We start from the raw sequence: 24,704 nt of genomic DNA, 5'->3' as shown, positions 1-24,704 counted from the left end.
CTAAAGGGTAGTCATAGCAATGGGGAATCTGAAGCCATATCAATAAACTTTTCATATTCTGTTACATTAAAATCCATTGATCTGGGTGCCTGGCTGGCTGGGTCGGTGGATCACACGACCCTTGATCCTGGGGTTGTGAGTTCAAGCCCCGTGTAGGGTGAAGAGATTACTTAAAAATAAAAAATCTAAAAAAAAAAAGTAAAATATAATAAAATCCATTGATCTGTCCTTCACTTTAATAAGACTTCCACCCGTGAATGATTTTTAAAACATCACGGATGGGTTATTTGAAAAGTATTGGTTCACTGAGTTTTGCAAATCTTCCAATGTTGACCCATCTCATTACACAACATCCCATCATTTAGTATCACCCCCTATCTCACCAGAAAAGCCAGTGAGCATTGGGAAACCGTTGAGCTCATGGTGAAGATACAGGACTTTTCAAAATTCCAATTTGTGCTTCAGAGCTCAAATTTGATTGTTGACAACAAAACTACCATTTGTTTTCCTTGAAATGGCAAGCTCACTTCGTTCATTTCTGAGGAAACGTCTGCCCCACACCAAGTCTGAATAACCACAGTCTGCCAGTCAGTCATTCTTTTCAGTCAAAATGGTATTCTATGAAAAAAGTCACTGGCTCAACTCACGGCGCAATCACATGGGTGGTTTTCATGAGACAATCGTAGTATTTTGTTATGCAGTAGAAGAGCTTTATGTACACGTAGGACTTCTCAGGAACAGATCCCAAGGAGAGCTTGGATGGGCATGATGGGGAGATCACCTGTGAAGGAAAAAGAGAGAGAAGAGCTAGAGAAGCAAGGAGACCCTTTGGCCACCATACTGGTCTAACCCGGGGAAAGGAGAGAAGAAACGTCTCAGATGGCAGTGTAGAGTTCAACAAAGATTCAGTCGGGCCAATGAAGGGTCTTCAAGCCAAAGTCACCCGGTGTTGGAATCCCATGTCAAGAATGAACTTGTGTTGATGCGTGATCATTGGCTGGGAGCAGACGGAGAGAAGCGTGGCCGTGGCAAGAACATGGCGGTGGATTCAGAGAACAGCAGACGCTCCCCTAGCGGGAGGTCTGAGTGGTGTTATCTTCACGGCTCCCCCAAGCTTTATGGGTACTTTCCATTTCATCACATCACAATATTAGAAACGTGTGTACGCAAGGGTTAAGGCTTAATAAAGTTAATCATTTTTACTGCTTCATCAAGAGATTTCTTAAGTGAAACTGGCTTTGTTTTCCCTGCACATGTGTGGCAGTGAAGGATACAATGGCTACAAGTTCACTTTGGTGCCACTACATTGATTCAGGCCAACATACCAGTAATTTTGTCTAACACTGTGTTTGCACTCTTGGTGAAAATGTCAACTTGGAGAAAAAGGCACATGAAAGCTCAATATTATTATAGAAACAGTTTTGACCTTATGAATCCATTGAAATGATCTCTGGACCCTCAGGGATCTACAGAACCACAGGCTTACAGATAGCAGTCCCAGAATCGGAGTATGGTGGGTTTGGGTTTCATTTTGTTTTCCTATTTTGCGGTTGCTGTTGTTGTTTGTTTGTTTTGGACGGTTCTGGCAAAAGTCACAGAGAAGATATTAACTCCCATATGTAAAGGTTTGTAGGAAAGATGGCAGGAAAAGGAGCTGCTGGATTCCGATTCATAGATCATGCAGGGAGATTACACCCCCAAAAATCCCTTTACCCTCAAAGTAAACAATGTATTAAATTGGGGAAAAAAAATCCCTTTACCCTGAGAAGGATGGGACAGATCAGCCCACCCAAATCACAGCCAATGGGGTCTCACAAGGAGCGGTTCCCTCACCTGCAGAGGAGAGAAGGGATACTACACAGGCAAAACAACCTTGTACAGTTCAATAGGGTAAAAGAAGTTTGACAATAAATGTCTGGGCTACGGGACAGTCCTATTCCTGAGGGAGCCTGAGGCCAGGGTCAGGCAGGAAAATGGATCACAGCTGAGGAGAAGGCACCCATGCAAGAGCCCAGCCCCTGAGGACACCAGGACCTGCAGACAGTTTGGAAGCACATTAATTCAGCCCAGCAGGCAGGACCATGTAAGCTAAGCTTGGGTTGGGTCAAACTCTGTGTGTGTGTGTGTGTGTGTGTGTGTGTGTGTGTGTGTGTTTACAGGGGCAGTATTCTACTGTGGCCCCCTTCAACAACAGTGGAGTGTGACTGTTTATGTTTCCTATCTTGGTCAGGCTTGACTCAGGAAACGGAACCTAGTGGGCCCCCAGGGGTAAGGGGTGGAGCAAGGGTGAGGGGATCCACGTATCAGAAGCTGGGGATGGAGGACAACTGTCTACACTATCCACAAATAGACGGAGATTATGGCACACAAGTCATTGCACTTTTAAAATGGCATTGGTTCAAAGGCAATTCTACCTGTCCAGCCTTCTCCACATTTACCACTGAACACCCTGCATCTTCTACATGTTTACTCTCAGAATGACTGAATCTATCTATCTATCTATCTATCTATCTATCTATCATCTATCTAACAGGATTATAGATAATCAGCTCAACTATTCACCTTCGATGGCCACCTCTTCCCTCTTTCGTGGGTCTGCTCAATGGCATATTCTCCCAGGTTTCCTCCTGGGAGATTCTCGGGCTGCTTTTTATTTAAAAAATTTTTTTTCAATGTTTATTTATTTTTGAGACAGAGAGAGAGCATGAACGGGGGAAGGTCAGAGAGAGAGGGAGACACAGAATCTGAAGCAGACTCCAGCCTCTGAGCTGTCAGCACAGAGCTGGATGTGGGGCTCAAACTCACAGACTGTGAGATCATGACTTGAGCCAAAGTCCGACGCTCAACCGACTGAGCCACCCAGGCGCCCCTCTGGCTGCTTTTTCTTAGACTCCTTTGCGCATCCTTAAATGATGGCAGTCTTCGGCGATGCTGTCATAAAACCTCCCTTCTTCTCAGTAGGCAATCTGATCTGTCCCCATGCTCTCAATTACTTGAGAGCATTTTTTTTGTTGTTGTTTATTTATTTTGAGAGACAGAGAGAGAGAAAATCCCAAGCAGGCTCCACACTGTCAGCATGAAGCCTGATGCAGTACTTGAACTCATGAACCATGAGATCATGACGTGAGCTGAAATCAAGAGTTGGACCCTTAACTGACTGAGCCACCCGGGTGACTTGAGAGCATTTCTTTCTTTCTTTCTTTTTTTTTTTTTTTTTTTTTTTGAGAGCGTTTCTTTCTTAAAACCACTGCAAAACCTCCCCCTTCTCCTCGCAGCATGCACAAACACGTGTTGTGTGTGGAGTCCCCAACTAGGCTTTCCCCAAGAGCCTGAGATAATGGGAATAATTGGTACACTGACACCAAGGCCCTCATAAACACACACACACACACACACACACACAGGAGGACTGAAATCAGGTCATCTGGCAACCCAGATTTCCAGACTGCGGTGCGTGCCTGTGTGTGTGCACCCCTGTCTAGCCATCTTTCAGATTGCCATTTAAGTGAAAATATTTACAAAGACATTTGGAGAGGCTCTGACTGCAGCCCCCCCTGAGAATATGTGGTTGCTCCATAAAATTTAATTGAGTAAATGTGTCCCTACGATGTGCCAGGCACATGTAGTGAAGCTTACCAGGATGAAAGTCAATGTCCTTCCCTGGAACGGGTGGGGGTGGAGCTGGGGACAAGCACATACGCGACTGCAGTCAGAATAAATCCCAACAGGTCGTGGAATTTTGAAGACTCTAAAGTAAAAGTACCATATTCATATATTTAAACACTTGCAATTTTTCACGTTTTGACATTCCTGAAGTCAGGCTGCATCTAACAAATAATTAGCTAAGAATACTTTGTTAGAACTTAATTGGCAGGTGTTTTTTCCTTCTTTTTGAACAAGAAATAAAGATGAAATTTACAACAGATCCTGTCTTAGATTAAACGAAATATGTTATTTGGGTCACTCAAAGGACAATGAGATCAAATATGTAATCTGTAGTAACGTGTCCTTAAATCCCTGCTTCCATTTCTTTTGGTTTCTAACTCTCTAATACTGTACAGCCGGCTAGAAGCCTCTTTGTCTCTCCATCTTGGAATCTCTACTCTCCACCAGGGTAAGACAGAGCCTCCCTGACATCTTCCCCACAGAGAATGCATTCCCTTTCCCTCTCCCTCCTTCCTTCTTCTCTCTGGGAATCAATCTCGGCCATCTATAAAGAACACACACACTAGCCACACTCCTCTGATTCTCCCCCAGCCCTGCTCTAATAAGAAAAGAAGGGGCAAATGTTTGGCAGGTAGAGTTTTCTTCAGCAAGGAAGGAGAGAGGCTCTGAATAGTCCCAGAGGAATAACTCTTGGGCCAGGAGTGAGAGAACAGGCAGATCACAGTGTGGGTCTAGACAGAGATGGGTGTACCAAGCGGGAAGGGGCAGGATCGGAGTGTAAATATGATAGAGCGTCCTGGGAAGGCTCAGATTTTGAACCTCCATCTGTGACCATTGCTTTCCAGAAGCTTCACATGCATGTACACACGCATGCACCCATGCACGCAGGTGCAAACACATGCGCACATATGTACCTGTGCTTAAACAATTAGCCAAGGCCTTTCTGTCCTATCTCCCATATCACCAGGAGGGGAGAAGGCAGGGCCAGGGTGATGGCCTGCTTTCCTGGGATGGGAGAGACCCAGGGAGGGGGGCCAGGCTGGCTGGCCTGAGGCTAGGACACCACAGAGACTGGAGACCCCTCTCCTCCCCACCTACCCAAACAGAACTAACCACAGCAGGCTGGTCAATAAGCTAAAAGAATGGCTGCCACTGGATGGGGCTGCCTCTTAGCTCTGGGGAGATGTGGCTTGGGAAGGTGGTCTTTAGAGAGGAGATCATGCTTCCCTAGGGCCTTGGGACAAGTAAGGGAGAAGCCAAAACGATGAATCTGCAGAGTGGAGAATCTGGCTGCCTGGCTGAGCTCTGGTGTTGGGGTTCTCCGCTTCCAAGTTGTCCAGCAGCTACCCGGAGTCTCAGGGTTCTCGTGGCTGGGGAAGGACATTCAGAGAACTTAGGGGGTCCCTGATGTGAGGGTGGAATGCATCTGGCTGACTAGATCCCCCCTCTCTGAGCTGAACGCTGCCCCTGTGCCCAGGTCAGACGAAAAGCTGGTGCTGGGCCTGCTGGGTGTGCCTGGCCCTTTGCAGAGCACTGGGCAGTGGGAACATAAATAAGAAAGGGGAGAGGCCACTCAGGAGGAACTCACAATGGAGCTGAGGAAATCTAGCGTCAACACAGGTGGAGCCCAAGTCCAATCTGATCTGCAAATCCCACCCCAGGGCAGAGCCATCAAAGCTGGCTGCACCCTAGGAATTGCCCAAGGCCTGCTCAGAGCCTGTGGGAAAAGTCAGGAAGGCTTTAGTTGGGCAGTGGACTCGTAGGACCTCTGGCAGGTGGGAAGGAGGAGCCTTGAGACTCTTAAAAGGCTATGTTCACCCTCAGGGCGTTGGGAGCCGCCCATACTGAGCTTCCCGGCTTCCTTCTCAGCCCCTGTTCTCGGGTGACTCCTGGCTGCAGGGTGTGTGTGTGTGTGTGTGTGTGTGTGTGTGTGTGTGTGGCTGGGAACAGATCAGGTTTAATTATTAATCATCTGGCTAGCCTGACCAATCTAGACCAAGGTCTCTCTCTTCCAGGGCTGTGAAATCCCCTCTCACTGGGCTAAGCCTGTAGGGTTTTCTAGATGCTAGGAAAGAAGGGGGTGGGGAGGTTCCCTGCAGCCCCTGCAGCTTCAGGAGGCACTGATTAGGTGCGGGCACTAGGCAGGCAGGCGTGGTTTGCAAGGAGCAGGGTGAACCCAGGCCATCCCCCCAGTGTTGACACAACTGTCATAAACCGTGCTTTGTTCCCAGCCCTGCCTGCGGAAGGTCCCTGAGAACTGGGTGGGCCTGGCTAGGTGGGGACGCACAGTGAGGACAGATAGGTTTGGAGAGGGGACACCCCTGGGGACACGGAGGGATGAAGCTGGCGTAGGAAGCCCAGCTCTGTGGCTATAGAAGAATCCAACTGTTGAAAGGCCAAACTTCGGGCAATCTAAGCCAGGCTTGTGTCTCCAACAGCCAGAGCTGCCTCCCAGTGGGTGGGAACCCTGGAGGGCAGGATGGACAAAGCCAAGGGCAGGGGGCAGGTGCCCCCTGGTACCACTCCAAGGACGCATCTTGCTCCAACAGCCAGCTGGTAACTGAACAGAGACCAGGGGCTCAGAGACGAGGATGGACAAGGGGGCTGCTTAGTCCTTCAACTAACAGTCACCGATACCTATTCTGTGGCAGGCGCAGAGGCGGTGGGACACACTCTCTGCCCTTGGAGACTCACCGGCTAATGTAGACCCCACCCATAAACTGATCCCAAGGACAACCTGTGAAAGAGGGACCGTGTCCTGGGACACAGCAGGGGAGCCGTAACACCTGTAAGGAGGTCAAAGAGAGTCAAGGAAGGCTTCGTAAAGAAGGTAACACTCACCTAGCATGTTAAAGAAAGTCATAGTTTCCAAGCGGGGGAAGGGTGTTCCAGCCAGGGGGAAGACCACGTGTAAAAACAAGGAGCTGAGAAGGGCCTGTTTGGGGAGGATGAGGCATGGAACAGGGCCGAACCAGAACGGTGGCTATGGGGGCGGGAAGTGGGCGGAGATGATGCAGGCATTACGAGGTGAGGTGCCTGGCGGAGGCACCCAAGGGGCAGAACGCAGAGACCGGGGTGGCGAGTGAGGAAGCACCCACAGATGCAGCCCCAGCCGGGCGGGGGGCATGGGGGGGCGCACGGGAACAGCACCCTATCTCCAGACAGGCCCCGGGGCCTGTTGCACTGGCGCTGTGGGAAGTACTGGGACAGACAGACCACCGCCCCTTGTGACCGACGGGGAGCCGTTTCCCCCAGCCCTCCGTGTCTCGCTTTGGCTCCAACAACCTCAGGCAAGCACAAGACACAGGTCAAATGGGCAGAGGGGCAGATGGAGGTGGCAGGAGGTAGACATTTGCCCAAGCCTGAGTGAATTCACTGCGGCTCTGACACAGGGACCCAAGGGTCCCGATTCTCAGCCCAGGCACCTGCCTCTGAACTGGAAAGTTCTCTCCCTTCTTGTCTTGCAAACCGGAGGTGCCCTCTGAACCCCTCCTCCCAGGGTCGGTCCTCATCAGACAGGTCTGCGGCGGCCCAAGGATCAGCCTGAAGGAGTCAGTGCTTCCCAGTCAGGCTGGGCTTCCTCCTGGTGGTGTCAGACCCAGTGGAGAACCCCAAAGAGTAAATGTCTGCGAGGTGTTCCCAGAACCCAGACCAGCAGGATCCCCACCCAGAACGACGGGGTGGCAGGTGACAGGGATGACAGCAGCAGCCTCCTCCTTGTCCTACGGACTTGGCTCCTGGAAGATCAGCTAAGTACCAGGAGAAATTTGAAAAACGGTTTGGAAAAAAAAAAAAAAAACCCACAAATTTGAGCCAGCACAACTGGCTCAGGTGGGCTAGGCAGGCATGTGCAAAGATCAGGTCTTTTGACGCTGGGAAGTGTCATCCTGACATGAGGAACCCGTTCACACAGACTAGAAATCATCCACTGGTCTGTTCTCCTGTGTACGGCTGCCAGCTACCTAAGGATCTTCTCCAAGGCTCTCAGTGTCTCTGCCCACATCATATACAGTCCCGTAAGAGAATTCTAGAATACAGAGTCGAGTAGAACAATTTCCCCAAATCAACTGGAACACTCCTTCTAACAGGGAAAGCCAAGTACTGGACACTGCTTCCTCCTTTTGCCTTGGCTCCCAGGAGGCTCCCAGTCAAATCTCATGCGTGTTCACCATGGCTCCATCAGCCCTTACAACTCACGTACTTGCCGCCTTCAACTTTTCTCAGCCCTCACCTAAAATTTTTCTGTTGATAGGGGCGCCTGGGTGGCTCAGTCAGACTTCGGCTCAGGTCATGATCTCACAGTTCTTGAGTTCAAGCCCCGCATGGGATATTGTGCAGACAGCGCGGAGCTTGGAGTCCGCTTCGGGTTCTGTGTCTCCCTCTCTCTGCCCCTCCCCTGCTCATGCTCTGTCTCTCTCTCTCTCTCAAAAACAAATATTAAAAAGAAATGTTTTTTTCTGTTGGTTTAATCCGGTCACACGTGGCCTGGGTTGTATATCATCTCAGCTCCTTGTTGGCAAGAGGTGGTGGGTAAATAAACAATGAAGTTTCACTCAGGAAAGAGAGGTTGAAAGGGCAAAGGCAGGCCGGCATGCTGGGGTCATGGGAAATCCCCTTTTGATCACATCCTTGTACCCCCAAATTACCCGAAAACGGAGACCACGGTGCTCTCCTCCCCTCCCTGAAGCAGGAGGAACTGAAGCAGCCCCCCACCCCTGGGCCCTGCTCCCCCTCTCACCCCTAGATCCAGCTCCCCTGGCAAGCTCTGCTACCTGGGGACAGGAAGAAACTGCTCCTTCCGTGCGTGGGGCCTTCCGGTCTGTTTTCTGTAGGGGGGCCAGTGGGGCCTGCCTTTAGTTACTTTCTAAGGAGGGCAGGTGTTGAGATCAGTTTCAGGAATTTAGCAACCCAGGTGTCAGTCATAAGACCTGAGGACAGCTAAATCGGGCTCTCCCATCATCCCGTGCCCGCTGTTCCTGGTGGGCCTGCTCTAGAGGCTTTAGGGAGATGTGGGAACAGAAGACTCCAGCCCTGAGACAGTCAGTGGAGAAGAGTCATTAAAAGCATGGTTTGAGAGTCACACGGACCTGGATTTGAGCCCCAACTCGTCGTTTACTGGCTCTCTGACCCCTAGGACAAACCACTTTGGGTCCCTGAGCTTCATTTGCCCCATCTGTGAAATGGGAGAATGACAATGACCGGGCCAAGAGAGCACAACTGAGTGTGGCACATAGACCTGCTCGCTAGTCTCTGGGGCTAATGTTGGTGTTAGTGGTGGCTCTCATGGTGGGAGAAAGAGTGTGCGAGCCTCACGGTACCTCGCTGGTAGTGACATGGCCCTGGGGGATGCCCCTGTCCTGTGGGACTCCAGTCCCCCAAAAGGCCTGCTGACTGTGCACAGCTCTCTGCCCAGAGGGCAGAGCTATCAGCAAATCTCAGGGAGTCTTCTTCTTTTTCTCTTTATAATTTTTTTTCAATGTTTATGTACTTTTGAGACAGAGAGAGACAGAGTGTGAGCAGGGGAGGGGCAGAGAGAGAGAGGGAGACACGGAATCCTAAGCAGGCTCCGGGCTCCCAGCTGTCAGCATGGAGCCCAACGCAGGGCTCGAACTCACAAGCGGCGAGATCATGACCTGGGCCGAAGTCGGACGCTCACCCGAATGAGCCACCCAGGCGCCCCTCAGGGAGTCTTCTTACTAACCAGTATCCTCAGCCATTAATAAGGACAAAGAGACCATTGGAAGACGGACTTTTGCCTGAGCACAGGCGGTATAAATCCAACTGAAAAAATCCTGACACGTGCCCCACACCCAGTCTGGTGACCACCCCTTCCACCACCAGCTGCCACCATCTCCGTCTGCCGTGGCCATGAGAATCCTCCTTCAAGCCTCTTTCGCGCTGGTGTCTCTTCTACCTTGAATGATCTCCATTCACATCTTGCCTGCCCTTCCCCCAGCAAAATAAATGCCCCTTCTATTCCGGGCGCTGCTGGGGAAGTCCCTGGTTGACTTCGAGGGAAGTGTTTTCAAAGTGTGAGCAGAGGACTCCGCCTGCATTGAACCACCCACAGCCTTGCTAAAATGCAAGCGTCCACGTGCTCCTATGACCTAAGGAGACAGAGTCTCCATAGATGGGCCAGGAATCTGTATATCTAACAAGTTCCCCAGGTGATTTGGATACACCCAAAGCATAAAACACAGTGATTTGTCTTGAGTTCTCCCTGAGAGTCCAAATGCAAGCTAGGGCTGGGCCTGGAAAATTCGTGAAGAATCTAACTGAAACAACCTAGATCCCTGGGGGTCCTCAGCAGGACCACCCGGGTCATCTGGATGCTCGCCTTGATCTAAGCTGTGTCCCCTTAGGCAAATCACTTCTCCTCTCTGGGCCTGAGTTTTCTTACCTGCGAAAAAAAGGACCAGGACTTGACAGTCCCTGTGTCCCTCCGGTTCTGACCTGCTTGGAAATCCGGCTGGGATAGGCTCCTTTGTAGTGGGAAAGGAGAATGAAGGGCTGTTGGGGGTGAGTCCAGATGTCCTACTGCCTCTGCGGACGGTCAACAGTTGCTTGCTAATGATGTTCCAAGGTGGGGGGGGGGGGGGTGGGCAAGATCAGTATCCCAAGTGGCCTGGCCTAGTCAGGGACTATGAGAAGCAACCTCAACGTCTAGGCCATGGCAGAGTTGAACCAGGGGCAGTCTGGCATTGATCCTTGGAAGAGAAGTAAGCACAGAGAGTGGGTCTGAATATCAGGGCTCCAGCTTGGTAGACTGGCTCAGAACCAGGTTCTAGGGCCTTTAAGAATATCAGAGAGAAAATGGGAACACTCAGGCAAGGGCAGGAAAACTGCAATTCACAGAGTTCCCGGCAGGACATCTCCACTGCACAGCTCCAGGGAGGGCCATCTTACAGAATACAGTGTGCAAGTTCCCCCCGCCCCAAGAGCTATGCCTCGTGGAGCGACATGCTGGGCCTGGCACCAGGGACATACCCAGACATCCTGGATCCCGAACTTGGGGCAGAGGACAAGCTCCAGGCCCCTTCACTGCTTTGGCCAGCTGGGGCACAGCCAGCAGTTGCAGGGAAGGATGCTTCTCCACCCCTCCTGGTTGGGAAGTGGAGGCCTGAGCTCAGCTCCCAGATGGCCACAATAGGCTGAGGGTGGGGCTTGGGAGCAACAGGCTTGACAGGAACTTTCCTCAGATCTACAATGTGCTGTAGCTAATTACAGGCGGCCCCACTCACTTTGCCCTCTAGGGCCAGACTGTCCAGCCCCTCCCCGCTGACTTGGAAACACTGCCAACAGGAGGGAAGGGCCCGACACAAGGTTCCAGGCCATTCAAAGAACTGGCCAACTGGGCCCGGGAGACTGGCCTTGTTTTGCTAGAAGACATGGCTGAGGAAGAGCTTAACATTCCAAAAGGAAACAAGGTTCAGGGCTACGCAGCGAACCACGTGTTTTCACCAGCAATTACCTTACACCTGAAACAACCCAGAGGTGATTTATACTATAATCCCCCTTTATGCCTGAGAACTCAGGACTTAGGAAGTCACAGGGCTAACAGGTGCCCGGGCTGGGCATCAACCATCAGCTGAAGGAATGGCCAGAAACGAGCCAACTTGTCCTGGTGCAGGACAATGTTGTTCAGCCCACTAGAAGAGTCGGGGCACTGGGCAGTAGGAATGAGGGGCTTATAAGAGGCCAGGAGATTTTTCTACCTGATACTTCAAAAGGGACAGCAGCTCCCCACTCTCCCAGGCTTAACTCTTCTGGAGGTCTACCCCTAAGAATCTCTGATTCCCGAGCTCCAAGTAGAAGCTGTTGTATCTTTTCTGCTCAACGCTTTAGAGACATTCTAGATTCGGAGAGGGACCAGATACCAATCTCTGTGCTCAATGAGCTTCCCCCAGCCACACGTCAAAGGATCCCTGCATGACCGACAGCTACCCACAAGCTTTCAAATTCTCTTTATTAAAAATCTTTTTTTTCTTTTTGTAAAAACAAACATGGCAGTCAATTATACAGATCAGGAAAAGCGATGACAATTTATAAGACACTCAACAAATTCCAATACTTTACAAGTTCAAGCCTAACTAGTGTTTTTCTTTTTCTTTTTCTCATAAGCTCAAAAAACAAACTCTGGTCCAGTTCAAGTACATTCTAACAGATCACAGCCTTACACTTGTCCAAGAAAGGGAAACCCGGATAGTAATGGCTGTTCTCACACCAACATCAAATCTACCAAATTCTTTGGGAATAACATCTGGATATACTTTATTTTGGGTGTTTACAATGAAAAGTACATCGGCCTTTTGGTATCTTAACCCAGGGTACAAATGAATCTGTTGCTCAAGGTAGCAGCTGCTCTCAAACAAGCTTTTTGGGGAGACACTTTGAAATGTTTGACAAACACTGAAGAAAAGCTTTAAAAAATAGATCAGTATTTTCCTGGTTTTCTTTAATACTGCCTTGTGTATGACACATGTAGGAGCGAGGAGTGCAAATTATGGAGTGGGTAAAGGACCATGCCAATGGAATTGTATAAAAATAAATAGAAATAAATATATATGTATATATATATATATATATACACCAATACAGAATCTTAGATGATTTTTAAACTGAAGGTTCTGATTGAACGCAGAGAGCCTCTCCTCTCTCCCTCCCAGGGGCTCTTGCCAGATTTGCAATATGGAGAAGGTCAGTCTATCAGCAAGGGAGCCATTGCGCTACTTGGGAATGAGGCTGTTTGAACAGCTATCCTGGTTTCCATGGAAACAGTGCTGCGGGGATGAGCCGGTGGGGTCAGCTTCCACTTTGCTGGGAGAAAAGACTGCCAACTTCTCTGAAAATGCTCAGTTCCAGCCTCTGATGGAGGTGGTAGACTTTTCCCAGCAAGGTTCCCGAGGAGGCCAGGGAGCTGACCCTAGACATCCCCCAGGTGGGAGGAAAGACAAATAGGGCCAGAGATTTTCCCAGAAATGGAGGAGGCTGGTCTCCAGAACACCAGGTAAAAACCTGTGGAGGCAGCTAGAGCTGAGCCACCATTTTCAGAGCCCACTCTCTTGGAGACACCAACCTTTCCGAGGCCCCCAGATGGCCTAATGCCAAGGTCAGGCATCCTGCTTCCTCCAGCCTCTCACTGCTCATGCCCAGGGGCTGGCTGGTCTGCCTCGGGTACTTGCCTTCACTGTTCTCTTTGACAGGTTCCCCGCAACTCTTCTCACCAGTGACCATGTGCCCCAAGGTTTACGCAGGATCATTTTATACATTTTATATTCTACATTTCTTTCTTCTCCGTGCCTCAGACTTACTGATAAAATGTCAGTGTCAAACTCAGATGATTTTTCTATTCTTTCACCATTAGTGCAGAGGACAGAATGTGCAGTATAGGTATCTACCATAAAAAAATCTCACCTACTATAAAAATTGCAAAAAATAATAGAAAACAAACAATCCCTTCCTGGTCTCTCTCTCTCTCTCTCTGTGGTCAGGAATAGAAACATAGGAACCATCTTCTAGGGGCTGAGCCAGGGAAGTAGCTTATTAGCTTATGGAAACAGCACAAGGCTCCCCTCTTACCTTCTTGAGGTCTTCCCTACAGCTGTGGCCAAGCCTAACACCTCTGTCCCAAATGCTCCCGATGGAATATCAGACCCTCTAGTCTCGGGCCTGAAGGCACTGACCTCTAGAATCAGAAAACCATGCAGGAAGAAAAGTTCTGTTCTTCATAACACTCCATATCAAAGTCTGCACATGGGGCCCTCTGAAATGCCCTTGACCTCCTGCCCACCTATAAATACTTGGCAATCCCGAAATGCTGCTCTTCAGTCCTGCAGCCTTGCTCTTTCCTTAGCTTCTCTACCGCCCCCCACCCACAAAGACCATTTTAGAAACCATCCCACTGAGAGGCTGCTGGGGCCCAGAGTGCAGGCACCAAGAGCGAGTCAAAGACAGATACCATTTCCTTATTACGTGTCTCTCAAGCAATATGACCCATGGCTGGGAGGCCAGCATCTGACCCAAGCCCACACCAACTACGGTCTCAGCTGAAGGGAAAAGACACTACTGTTTTAATTTTTTATTGAAGTGAATCTACACCAAATTCATTGTCTGGAACAGAACCAACCCTGGTACCTCCTGAAATCCTGAGGACAGAACTAACTTTGTGGGGCGGTGGGCGGTGGCGGGGGACTTAACAGAGGTTCCAAAATGAAGAGTGGTTTTCCTCCTCTGTGAAATTCATTAACTTTATTTTAAGGCATGAATCTGATGGGCTTCTAGAATAGTTGAGACGATGAAAGAGTCATTAAAAATGGGGGCTTTTCGCAAAAGTGGTCCTGCTGGAGAAACTCCCAGCTTCTGCCAACGGATGGTCTAGGGTGCCCCCCTCTCCGGGACTGCAGGGCCTGACTCGGCTCCCCTGCTCAGAACGCCAGGCAGGGAAAATGCTCCAGGCTCCCCGAAGTGGTTCTTGACCCAGGGGTTTCTGTGAGATCTCTTCCTTGGTTGATCCGGCTGGCCACCAAGAATTTGGACACTGTGAAAATCCCTGAGAAGTTGGGTTTTATGAAAAACAAATGACCCTTGGCACAGAAGGTGAGAGGAGGAGGGGAAAGAAGAGAAGCAAATTGAAGGAAACAAGAATCAACGGGGAGAGAGAGGGTAGCGCTCGGCCGCTGGACACACGAGGTGACAGCTCTCACCAGGGAGACACTTGAGGGGCGATTTCATGAGTCTCCGAGAAAAAGCTCGGGCGGCCTGGTTTGCCTTCCTCCCAGGCTTTAGCTCCTGTCCAGGATGTCAGGAAGGCCCCGCCTCAGAAGGCCGTCCTCTCCCGGCTGAAGCCGCTGCAGGGGCCTAGAGCTTCTTCCTCTCAAAGTGCGGCACGATTCCGCTGTCCTCGGGCCTTGGGCTGCCTGCCCCCTCGGTCTCCTTGAGGCCCTCCTCGGCCAGCTGGGACAAGTACTTCTGCAGCGGAAGACAGGGAAGGGAAGGGAGAGGGTTAGCGGTGACCTGGCCAGAAAGGAAATGAGAGAAAAGGGAGGTATCTTAGCCTCTTCTCCTATCTTGTCTCCCAGTGGGTGGGACCCCCTCCCTACCCTCCCCAGATCCTTCTGAGGCTACCGGACCCAAGCTAAGCTCCCCCACCCCAACTCCTTGTGTTAGTTTACAAGTAATGCATGATTCTTGCAGAAGACATGTAAAACACAGATCCTAACGACAGCAAACAATTCCAAAGCCCTTATCCAGTGCCAGCACTGCTCTGTTTTTCTTATAGAAACTCATTTAGGGGTGCCTGGGTCTCTCCGTCGGTTAAGCGTCCGACTCTTGATTTCAGCTCAGGTCACGATCTCACGGTTCGTGAGATCGAGCTCCATGTCAGGCTCTGCACTGACAGCATGGGGCCTGCTTGGGATTTTTTTCTTTCTCTCTCTTGCTCTCTGTGTCACCTCTGCTCATACTCACTTGCTCTCTCTCTCTCTCTCTCTCAAAATAAATAAATAAACATAAAAGAACCCACACCTCATTGAATTACAAAGACTACTTGTTTTCCAGGAGAGCTTCAGCACCCAGGGGCTGTGTGTATGACAGGTGGAGGGAGAAGAAGCCCGCTAGACCAACGGGCCTCCGGGAGGAGAGAAGCAATGTCCTTGGATTGTCCAAGGATTGTGAAGGACACACTGCAGCCTCTCCTAACAACCTGTCTCCTGGTGGGCGGGTGGGCAGGCTGAGTGCCCTGGAGGTCCTTTGCTGGATTCCTGTTCTATAGTCGGAGCTGCTCACACAGCCTCCCAAACACTCACCACTATCACTGGCCCCCAGCCAAACGTCAGGCCACGCTTGGGATTCTAGATTCCACGCAGTGAGACACAAGTAGAAAGGCCTAGGGAGGACCCAGCTGGGTCCTCTGATTGCCAGGGCAGCAGGGGGCAGTGCAAAGAGCACTGGGTGAGGAGTCAGCAGGGTTTGGTCCAGTGCAGTGGTCAAGTGTGTGGGCTCTGCCATCAGATGACCTGGGTTCAAATCCTAGCTCTCAGTAGGCAAGTGACCCAAGGTCTCTGACATCTGTAAAGTGTGGGTAGTAACAGTATCTACCACGTAAGGTTGCTACGGGGTCCAGGGAAAGTACCGTAAAGCACTTAGCATAGCGCCTGGCACAGAATAAACGGCTCTGTAATGTTGCCCTTTATCATGAGTTGCATCAGGCATCTGATTCCCTCATCTGCTCTCGGCTCTGCTAACCTGGTCAGTGGGAGAAACAGTGCCTTCCCTCCTCTCAGGGTGATTCTGAGGGTCAGATGAGGGGATGTGCGTAAGACCACCTGCTCTCTCTAGAACAGACTGGTTGGCTCTGAGAGGTGGGTGAGCCCGATGGCGAGGGCGGCAGACAGACCAAGGGTCCCTGTGGGCCAGGCTGCTGATGGAGGCCTGGTTTGCCCTCCACCTCATCTCAGGAAGGCAAGTGGGTGATGCACTGCTTGTGAGCTCTGGACCTGCAACCAGGCAGGCACCTAGCTTATCTTTCTCTCTCTCTCTCTCTCTTTTTTTTTTTGAGAGAGAGAGAGAGAGAGAGAGAGAGAGAGAGAGAGAGAGAATATCCCAAGTACGCTCCACGTTCGGCACGGAGCCCTACTTGGGGCTCAATCCCATGACCCCGGGATCATGACCCAAGCCAAAATCAAGACTTGGACGCTCAACCGACCGAGCCACCCAGTCGCCCCTAGTTTTCCTCTCAAGCACTTGACCCCACCCGTTGTTCCAGGCCACTCGGGGTGGGTTATCTCAGGGCTGTGACCAGCGGTGGGGGCACAGCAGTAGCTGTGAGAGAATGCACAGAGAGAATGGAGGCTGCCTCCTACCTCAAAGAGTAATCCTTCACCCCCACCTCAAGGCCTCCTGGTGCTGCTAAGTTTATAAGTTGCCTGACTCAGGTGTGAGCAGCACCTGCTACTCGGGTCTCAATTCTTCACTTTTCCCACGTGTAACTCGGGGTAGTGTGGGGTGGGCGAGGCTGTGTGGACAAGAGACATTCTGTCAAGGCCATTGACAGAAACTTTATCTGGGAAGCCCGCGGTGGAGGCTCCCAGCTCCCCAACAGGTGTACCAGGGAAACCTGATCCACAGTTGGCAGGCCTAAAAGGCTTAGCCCATGTCTGGTCCTGACGTGCCTGGGGACCGCAGGAATGGCTCTGGCCTGCTGTGGGGAGGTAAGGTGGCCTGGGGGCTTGGCCCATAGGCCCGGAACATAGTATAGTCCACTGCCCTGGAAAAGAATACAGGATTTAGAATCAGAGGCCCTGGCAAGCCTATACTTATCCTAACTTCCTGAATGACCTTGAGCTGTGTGGCCTCCTTGAGAGCTACATAATCCAGCTGAGAATGCCACATGAGATCAAAAGTTCTCAAGTCGAGGTATCAGAACTTGCTAGAAAGATATTTTAAATGAGTATTCTCAGGGCCAGCCCTGGAAAGAATGAATAAGCAGGAGTAGGGTGGGTCCAGGAAGCTGCATTTTTAAAAGATGCTAGCTGGTATGGGGACCATAGTTTGGGAAAATCAGGACCAGATGATTTCCAAGACCCCATTCAGCCCTGCCATTCTATGGATTTTATCTTGTTGGAGTGGAAGAGGAGGATGTCTTCAGAGTAGATGGCTGCCCTCAACTGGCCCTGTGGAGCCCAGTCTGAATCCTTGGTCTGGCCAGGTCAGGCCTTCACCGAGCTCCCCCAGGAGAGGGCAGGATTTGGGCCCCAGGCTCCATAGCTTCCTTGTCCACAGAGCAGCTGCTCCCCAGAGGGAAATCAAGAGGTTTAAATGACATGAGTTTGGGCATGGCCAATGACAGATGGTGACACAGGCTATGCTATTATGGGCCTCGGTTTGCAAGATCAGCTTAATAGAGTAAAAAAAAGGAAAGTGATTAACAATCAGGCAACCTGGGGGCACCTCAGTGGCTCAGTCGGTTAAATGTTTGACTTGGGCTCAGGTCATGATCTTGAGGTTTGTGAGTTCGAGCCCCACATTGAGCCCTGTGCTGATTACATGGAGCCTGCTTAGGATTCTCTCCCTCCCTCTCTCTCTGCCTCTCACCTGCTCTCTCTCAATATAAATAAATAAACTTAAAAAAGAAAAAAAAGGGGGCGCCTGGGTGGCTCAGTCGGTTGAGAGTCTGACTTCGGCTCAGGTCATGATCTCACAGTTCGTGAGTTTGAGCCCCGCATCGGGTTCTATGCTGACAGCTCGGAGCCTGGAGCCTGCTTCAGATTCTGTGTCTCCCTCTCTCTGCTCCTTCCCCACTCGTGCTCTGTCTCTGTCTCCCAAAAATGAATAAACGTTAAAAAAATTAAAAAAAAAAAAAAAAAAAAAAAAGAATCAGGCAATCTGTTCCCAAGCCTAGTAACTCACCATCTGCATGGCTTTGGATAAATCACATAGCTTCTCCGGGTCTCAGTTTCCCTTAGCCATAAAACAAAAGAGTTGGCCCATATCTGCATTTCTTAACTAGGAATGCACATTAGACTCATATGGAGAACTTTCTGAAATTATGTATTCCTGGACCCCTGCCCCCAAATTCTACCAAGTATCTAACCTAGTATATATATACTTTCAAAACACTGTCCAGGTGATTCTATTTCACATCTCTGGCTAAGAAATGCTAGATCAGCTCCTCCAACAATTTAATTGTGACAGTAATGCCTGCTCAGGAATTAGGGCATGCTGCCACCATGAGGGTCTGTCCTAGTTGAGGCCTCCTGTGTCAAAACACCAGTCTGACTCCTTGTAGTAAAAACATGAGGTGCCATGAACTATTTCTCCCGGGCATCTGATATACCATGCTTTCCATTAAGTTACTAAACCCCAGCTGTTCCAACACGCTACATATTAGGGGTATTAGTTATAGAACATATTCCTGTAATTCTCTGATTTTAAGATGAGGGTTTTTTCCCCACATATTCACATCTCTGAAATTGAGATGTATTTTACAATTGATGGAGTCTCACCATTGCAACATTTTTTTTTTCTTGTTGGTCTCCGAGAAATGGGAGCGTATCTTACAACCGACAGCACCTTACATTGGATGAAATCTGGTATGTAGACTATTTTCAATACGTCCCCTGTTACTATACTTTAACTCTTATTTTAGTTAGCGCTTATCTCCTGCACTAGAATGGAAGCCCCAGGAGGGCAGGGATTTTTGTCTGATTTGTTGTCGTCGTCGCTGTTTTATCTCCAGTGCCTAGAGCAGCGTCTGTACCTAGTATGCCTGCAATTAAGAGCTGCAGGATAGATTTAAATAGGACAAAACAGTGATTTTTATTCTAGCAAACAGGGATACTGCATGGGGGAACAGAAATCTAGAGAAATCTCTGCCTCTGGAACATCCAAGTCTTGTGAACAGGACTCAGCCTCACCCATGGACCAGGTGATGGCTAGCTTGAATTACTCAGGCCAGAGAGAGGCAGATACCCCCAAATCCAGGCCCGAACAGAATGTCTTGTGAGTACTCCAGGAGAGACAGATGCCCCAAGAGCTCAGGGGAGGCAGCCACCATGTGTAGCAGCCTGGCGGAGTCAAGCCTGAGGAAAGAGCAGTTCTCCATGTGGTGGAAGGAAATGGAAACTCCCAGACACAGAGACCAGGGAGTCCCTGGTTGCTCGGCAAGGAAGGCGCTGGTTACCTGTAAGTTCCTGTAGTGAACAGCACTGCGACAGTGGCTTATCTTCGCCATCTCCTCGCTGGTGTAGAACAGCCCACACAGCTTGCAGTAAAACCCAGTCCTGGGCACCACGAACTCCACCCCTGCAGAAGGACAGGGGATGATGGACAGGCAGGGGTTAGGAAGGCGACGTGAGACCCCTGTGGCCTTGCCAGCCGTCAGTGGAAACGGGAGCAGCGAGCTCCGTCCCTCGCTTGCCGTGGACTCTGGCTGGCTGGCCAGCTTCTCCAAGTCTAGTTTCCCCATCTGCAGAGCAGGCATGAGGAAAACAGTGCCGACTCCGTTCACAGGCGGTTGAAGGAAGGGATGAACTCCCCCAAGCGTGCCGGAACGCTCAGCAACTCTATGCTCTGCGGCTGCCTCTGCAGACCCAAGCCCTCCGACCATCAGCCTGCTTGCAGGGAGAGGAGGAGGAAGGAGGTTTCTCGCATTTCACTGGTTGGCTTTCATTTCTCCATGCTGTACCCCTCTCTGTAGCTGCTGTGGCCAGGATTCTGAAAGAATGCTCTCATTTTTGTTTGTTTTAGAATTATATTCATTAAAGAAAATTGTAAAAATACACAGAAGTGAGGAAAAATCACTCAGTCCTTCAATCAAAATATTTTCTTTTGGTGGGGGGCGCGGGGGGGCCGTTTTAACTGTGCCCTAAATGCAATTCTGTCTCCTCCCTTTTCCACGTAACAGTTATGTAAAATCATAAACATTTTCCCACCCTTCTCCAGTCTTTACCTCTGAGCCATTAACCAACAGCATTTTATTTGGGATTTGCTAAACAGAGGTCACAGGATTCTGGGAGGCCTTTTGATTTAAAGGAAAGAAAAGAGTGGCCCAATAGCCAGGGAAGTTAAGTGGCAGTGTCCCAGCCCAGAGGATTCACCTGAAAGAGAGGGCAGAAGCTCCAGCCTTCACCACGGTGTTCTGAGGGCCACGGTTCTCCTCCCTCTCTCTCTCTCTTTCTTTTTTTAAATTACTAGCCCCACTGCTGAGTTTATTTTTTTACTTTTTAAAAAGTGTTTATTTATTTTTGAGAGAGGGAGAGAGAGAGCGTGAGCAGGGGAAGGGCAGAGGGAGAGGGAGACAGAGGATCCAAAGCAGGCTCTAGGCTGACAGCAGAGAGCCTGATGGAGGGATGGACCCCGCGAACCGTGGGATCATGACCTGAGCCGAAGTCGGACACTCAACTGACTGAGCCACCCAGGCACCCCATGGTTCTCCTCTTGAAGCCACGGTCAGCAGAGTGGAAAGAGCCCAGGTCTGAGAGGGCGCAGACCAGACTCCAAGAACCTGTGGAACCCGGGAAGAGTCAGCTGAACGCTACCGTTGGCCAGGGCCTCAGTTTCTTCAGGTGCCTGATTGTGACATACCAATAAAAGAGCAGGTATAAGGGCTGTGAAAAAGCAGGACCCGTGATGGAACTAAAGGAACGGGGCTGGCGGCTCCGAATGCCCGGATCCTGCTTCCAGACCGGGGCCATTGGTGTGTGTGCCTGGCACTCGGCTGGGCTTTGCTGCCGCCCATCTGGTTAGTGCCCGCTGCCCTGCTGGGGGTGGCAGTGGTCGGAGAGCAGCTCGCACGGGAGTCGGGGGGGGGGGGCCGGCGTGGGAGGCTGGGGGGGGCAGGGAAGGGAGAGAGGGGCTGGGAGCAGCCCACCGGGGGAACGGCCGCTTCTTCTTGCACAGAGGGAGACAGGCCAGGTCCCCACCGAGGCGCTGCGTGTGACCACGAGTCCGGGCTTCCTTCACTTTCCTGCCTTGGCCTCCCAGAGCGGAGACAGACCTACACGCACAGGAGACCCTGTCATAGAGCAGCAGCTTAGACTTGTAATTACAATTTTTTTTTTCCGTGTCAAAAGAGCCACTTATCAGTGTGCAGCAGGGGGCCTGGAGGGAGTGGGGAGCCCGGGAGGCCTGCCCCAGGCCTGCCTTGACTGATTGCTCCTCTGTGGTTTGGGGCCTGGTTTTGGCAGCCTCCTCAGCCAGTTTTCTCTAACTGCCACGCAGAGCGCTGCCCTGCCTCCAGCAGTCGCCAGCAGGGAGGGGGCCTCCCTCGGCCCTCTGCCCAGAGGGAGGCTGTGTCCTTCCCTTCCTCACCTTCCTCCCGCCCTCACTGCAAGGGACAGAAAAGCGGCCCCTGCCCTGCCTGTGGGTGGCCAGCTCCCCCCTCCACCCCACAAACAGGCTGGTGGCGAAGGAGCATAAATGAAGCAAGGCCCGCCTTCACCCCCTGTTCCCACAGAACGGCTCCCCCCTTGCTGCTGCTGCACAACAGGGAGATACAGGCAATTGGGAAGGAAGAAGCACTACCCGGAAACCATGCAGAGCAGGCACAGGCCTGGGATCAGGGCCGCTCCTTCCTCTGTCCTGCCCCAGACGCTCGCTGCGCCAGCTGGGTGGTCCCAGCACAGAAACCTGGGGTCTCACTGCAGGCCCCGGGGTAAGGCCTCCAGCATCCTTCAAGTTTCCCCAGAAACCTTCTAACCGCTGCCCTGGGTCCCCCAGAAGGAGCTTCGCTGCCTCAGAAGCCACCAGAGTGTAAAGCTAGGCCCAAGCTGGCAGCTGTGGCCCCTTTCAACACAAGAAGCACATGTGGGGGGCTGGTTCTGGGTGAGACTGCACTTGAACAAAGGCTCCCATTGCCAAAAAAACACAGAAACACAAAACGCAAAAACAAAAACCAAAAACAAGCTTGGAAGCCACGGAATAATGGAGGGAAAATAGAATTTAGAGTCAGACAGATCTAGCTCCTTGACTTACACTGTGAAACCTCAGGTACATTATTTAAACTCTCTGAGATTAGCTTCCTCCTCACAGAAATGATACCCCCACGAAGGGTGTTATGGGTAGCACCTCTCATTTTGCCTGGTGCTCAGAAACGGAGAGTTTCCAGACACATTTCTCCACAGAGGCCTTCTTGCCCTCTAACCTTTCACCAGGGCTGCGTGGAGAACCCAGTCTCCAAAGGTTGGCAGCAACACTTCCCTGCCCCTGCCTGGTGCCCAGCGGCCGGGCAGGCGGTACCAGGTGGTGAAAAGACCGCGCTGAGGGAGGAGAAGCCTGAGGAGGATCCCCGAATGCCTGGCGACTCCCCCCTGAGTAACTGGGAGTTGCCCCGGGCACTACATGCCAACACCGTCTTGGATGCCTCTGGAATGGGAGGGCCACAAGTGACGCTACCGCGTCGAGAAAACTGTGAGCTCCCCAACCAGTGTGGAGCCACGTGGTCCTCCCATTTTTCAGCCTCTACTAAGGGAACGATGATTAAAGCTGCATTTGCTTTCTAATAATAGCTCCTGGCCCGGGCAATTCTAACTCGGTCATCCTAGCAAAGCCTGCGATGGGTGCAGGGGGACCTTGCGTTTTTGCAGACAATGCCCTTTGGTACTGGTAAGCACAGGCCCTGGCAGGCGCAGGCTGGCTAGGGTCACCCAAAGCTGGCCTGAAACACATGGGCAGTGCCCTCTCCCCGCCAGCCATGCCCACCCCAGTCCCTGAGCAATGGTGCTTCACCTCCCTTTTACTCTGGATCCTGGCATTTCCCCTTCGCCTCCCTGCTCTCCGTAGGGACAAAGCCTGAAAGTCGTTCCCTGCCTCCCTAGAAGTCTCTGCAGTAGTGACCGATTCTGGAGGGTGAGGGTTATGCAGCCTGACTGAGAGGAAACAGTAGGTCTCCATTACTACCTCATGAACGAGTAATAACAACAGACAACCCTTCAGTACCTCCTACTGGAAGATACTAAGACCTTACAAGTACTCATGCGTTTCATCCTCAAAGTAACTGAACACAGTAGGCTTCTATGTTACTACCCTTATTTATTGATGAAGAAAGTCAATAAATCAATGAAAAGAGTCAAAGAGGTTGCTCATTGTCTCCTAGCCAGCTGGGATTTGAACCTGGGGAGTCATTTTCCACAGTTTGTGCTCTTAACCACTGCACAAAAATTGCCTTTCCTACATTGTGCTTCCTGTGCCAGAGGAACCAGAATGGCAGAGTGGTCTCAGATTAGAAGCCCCGAGTTCTGACCTGAACTTGATGTGTGTTCTTGGGTAAGCATCTGGGCTTCCATTTCCTCTCCTGTCAAATGCGGAAAATAGTACCATACCCCGACCCCCTGAGATAAGATAATGGGTCTCAAAGCTAACCAAAGACTACATTCAAGACCAAAGTACAATCTGTAAAAGGCCCAAACTGGAAGCAACCCAAATGCCCATCAAGAGACGAATGAATCAACAAAATGTGGTTTACCTGTATCCACAATGCAATGCTCCTCAACAATACAAAGAAGCCAACCATTGATCCACCCCACAATTATCAATGAATCTCAAAATAATTATGCTGGGTGAAAGAAGTCAGGCAAAAACAATGTATCCCATATGATTCCCTTTCTATGAAATTCTAAAATGCAAACTAATATTTAGTGACAGAAAGCAGATCAGTAGTTACCTGGGGACTGAGGCGTGGGGAGGGAGGAATTACAAAGGAGCACCAGCAAATTTAAGAAGTGATGAACACGTTCGCTCTCTAATTGTGGTAATGGTCTCACAGATGTACGTATATGTCAAAACTGATCAACTGTACGCCTTCCGTACGTGCACTTCATTAACGTCAATTATACTTCATTAGAGCTGTTTTTAAAAACAGAATGAGATCCCATTTTCCTAACAGGTTGGTAAAGATTAAAAACTGATGACATCCAATGTTGGTAAGGAAGCGGAGAATGAGAATCCTCACTCCGGCAGTGAAAACTGGTATAATCTTTATGGAGTGCAATTTAGCAGCAATTATGAAAATGTGAAATGCAAATATATCTGATGCCACCCCCCCCACCCCCCCGCCCCGCAATCCCATGGTCTAGGACGCTGTCCTACAGAAACCCAGGCATGCACACAAATGTAAGAGCATGTCTGGAAGGCAGCAGAGCATAGAGGCAGCAGAGCTCCATGAGTCAAACTACTGGGATTTGAATCCTGGCTCCAATCTTTGCTAATCATCACCTTTGTAATTCTGCATCTGAGATTCCTAGCCTATAAAATAAGGATAAAAATATCACATACCTCATGGGTGTTTTGAGAGAGTTACATGAGGTAAGTACTAGCAATGGTGCCTGCATGGTAAATCATAAAAATAAAAGCTTAACTATTATAGCCCTTTAATAATGGGAAAAGAAACTGACAATATCCTAAGTGTTCACCAGGAGAGAAATGGATAATTTATGGTGTACATCTTTTAGGATGGAATATGTGTGCTGGTTCAGAAGAATGCATTCTCTGTGTACTGATGTGAAGAGATCTCTAAGACCCACTGTTAAGTTAAAAAAGCAAAT

The 24,704-nt window shown here is 50.5% G+C and overlaps 1 protein-coding gene and 1 long non-coding RNA gene across 8 annotated transcripts in view; both read right to left on the bottom strand.

Annotated features, from left to right (window-relative positions):
* Window positions 1-207: 207 nt before the first annotated feature.
* Window positions 208-7,950, bottom strand: LOC123577529. 2 transcript variants are annotated; one of them, XR_006701899.1, is made up of 4 exons: window positions 7,898-7,950; window positions 3,637-3,748; window positions 1,761-1,833; window positions 208-781 (listed from the first exon to the last, which is right to left on the bottom strand). It is a non-coding gene; the product is annotated as an uncharacterized LOC123577529 (long non-coding RNA). The 2 variants fall into 2 exon arrangements; XR_006701898.1 differs by lacking the exon at window positions 1,761-1,833.
* A 3,663-nt stretch (window positions 7,951-11,613) lies between these two features.
* Window positions 11,614-24,704, bottom strand: part of RBM20 (RNA binding motif protein 20) — a 196,894-nt gene continuing 183,803 nt past the window's right edge. For all 6 annotated transcript variants that reach the window (XM_045438875.1, XM_045438876.1, XM_045438880.1 and 3 more), the window contains exons 13-14: window positions 19,346-19,467; window positions 11,614-14,634 (exon numbers count right to left, since the gene is read on the bottom strand). In XM_045438875.1, the coding sequence (XP_045294831.1) occupies window positions 14,524-14,634; window positions 19,346-19,467 (233 nt within the window). In that variant the 3' untranslated portion in view covers window positions 11,614-14,523. The remainder of the gene's footprint in view (window positions 14,635-19,345; window positions 19,468-24,704) is intronic.

This window comes from Leopardus geoffroyi, chromosome D2 (genome assembly GCF_018350155.1).
Source record: "Leopardus geoffroyi isolate Oge1 chromosome D2, O.geoffroyi_Oge1_pat1.0, whole genome shotgun sequence".
In the NCBI taxonomy this organism is placed as follows: Eukaryota; Metazoa; Chordata; class Mammalia; order Carnivora; family Felidae; genus Leopardus; species Leopardus geoffroyi.
The sequence above is the reverse complement of the archived record's forward strand: the minus strand, read 5'-3'. Positions and strand labels throughout refer to the sequence as shown.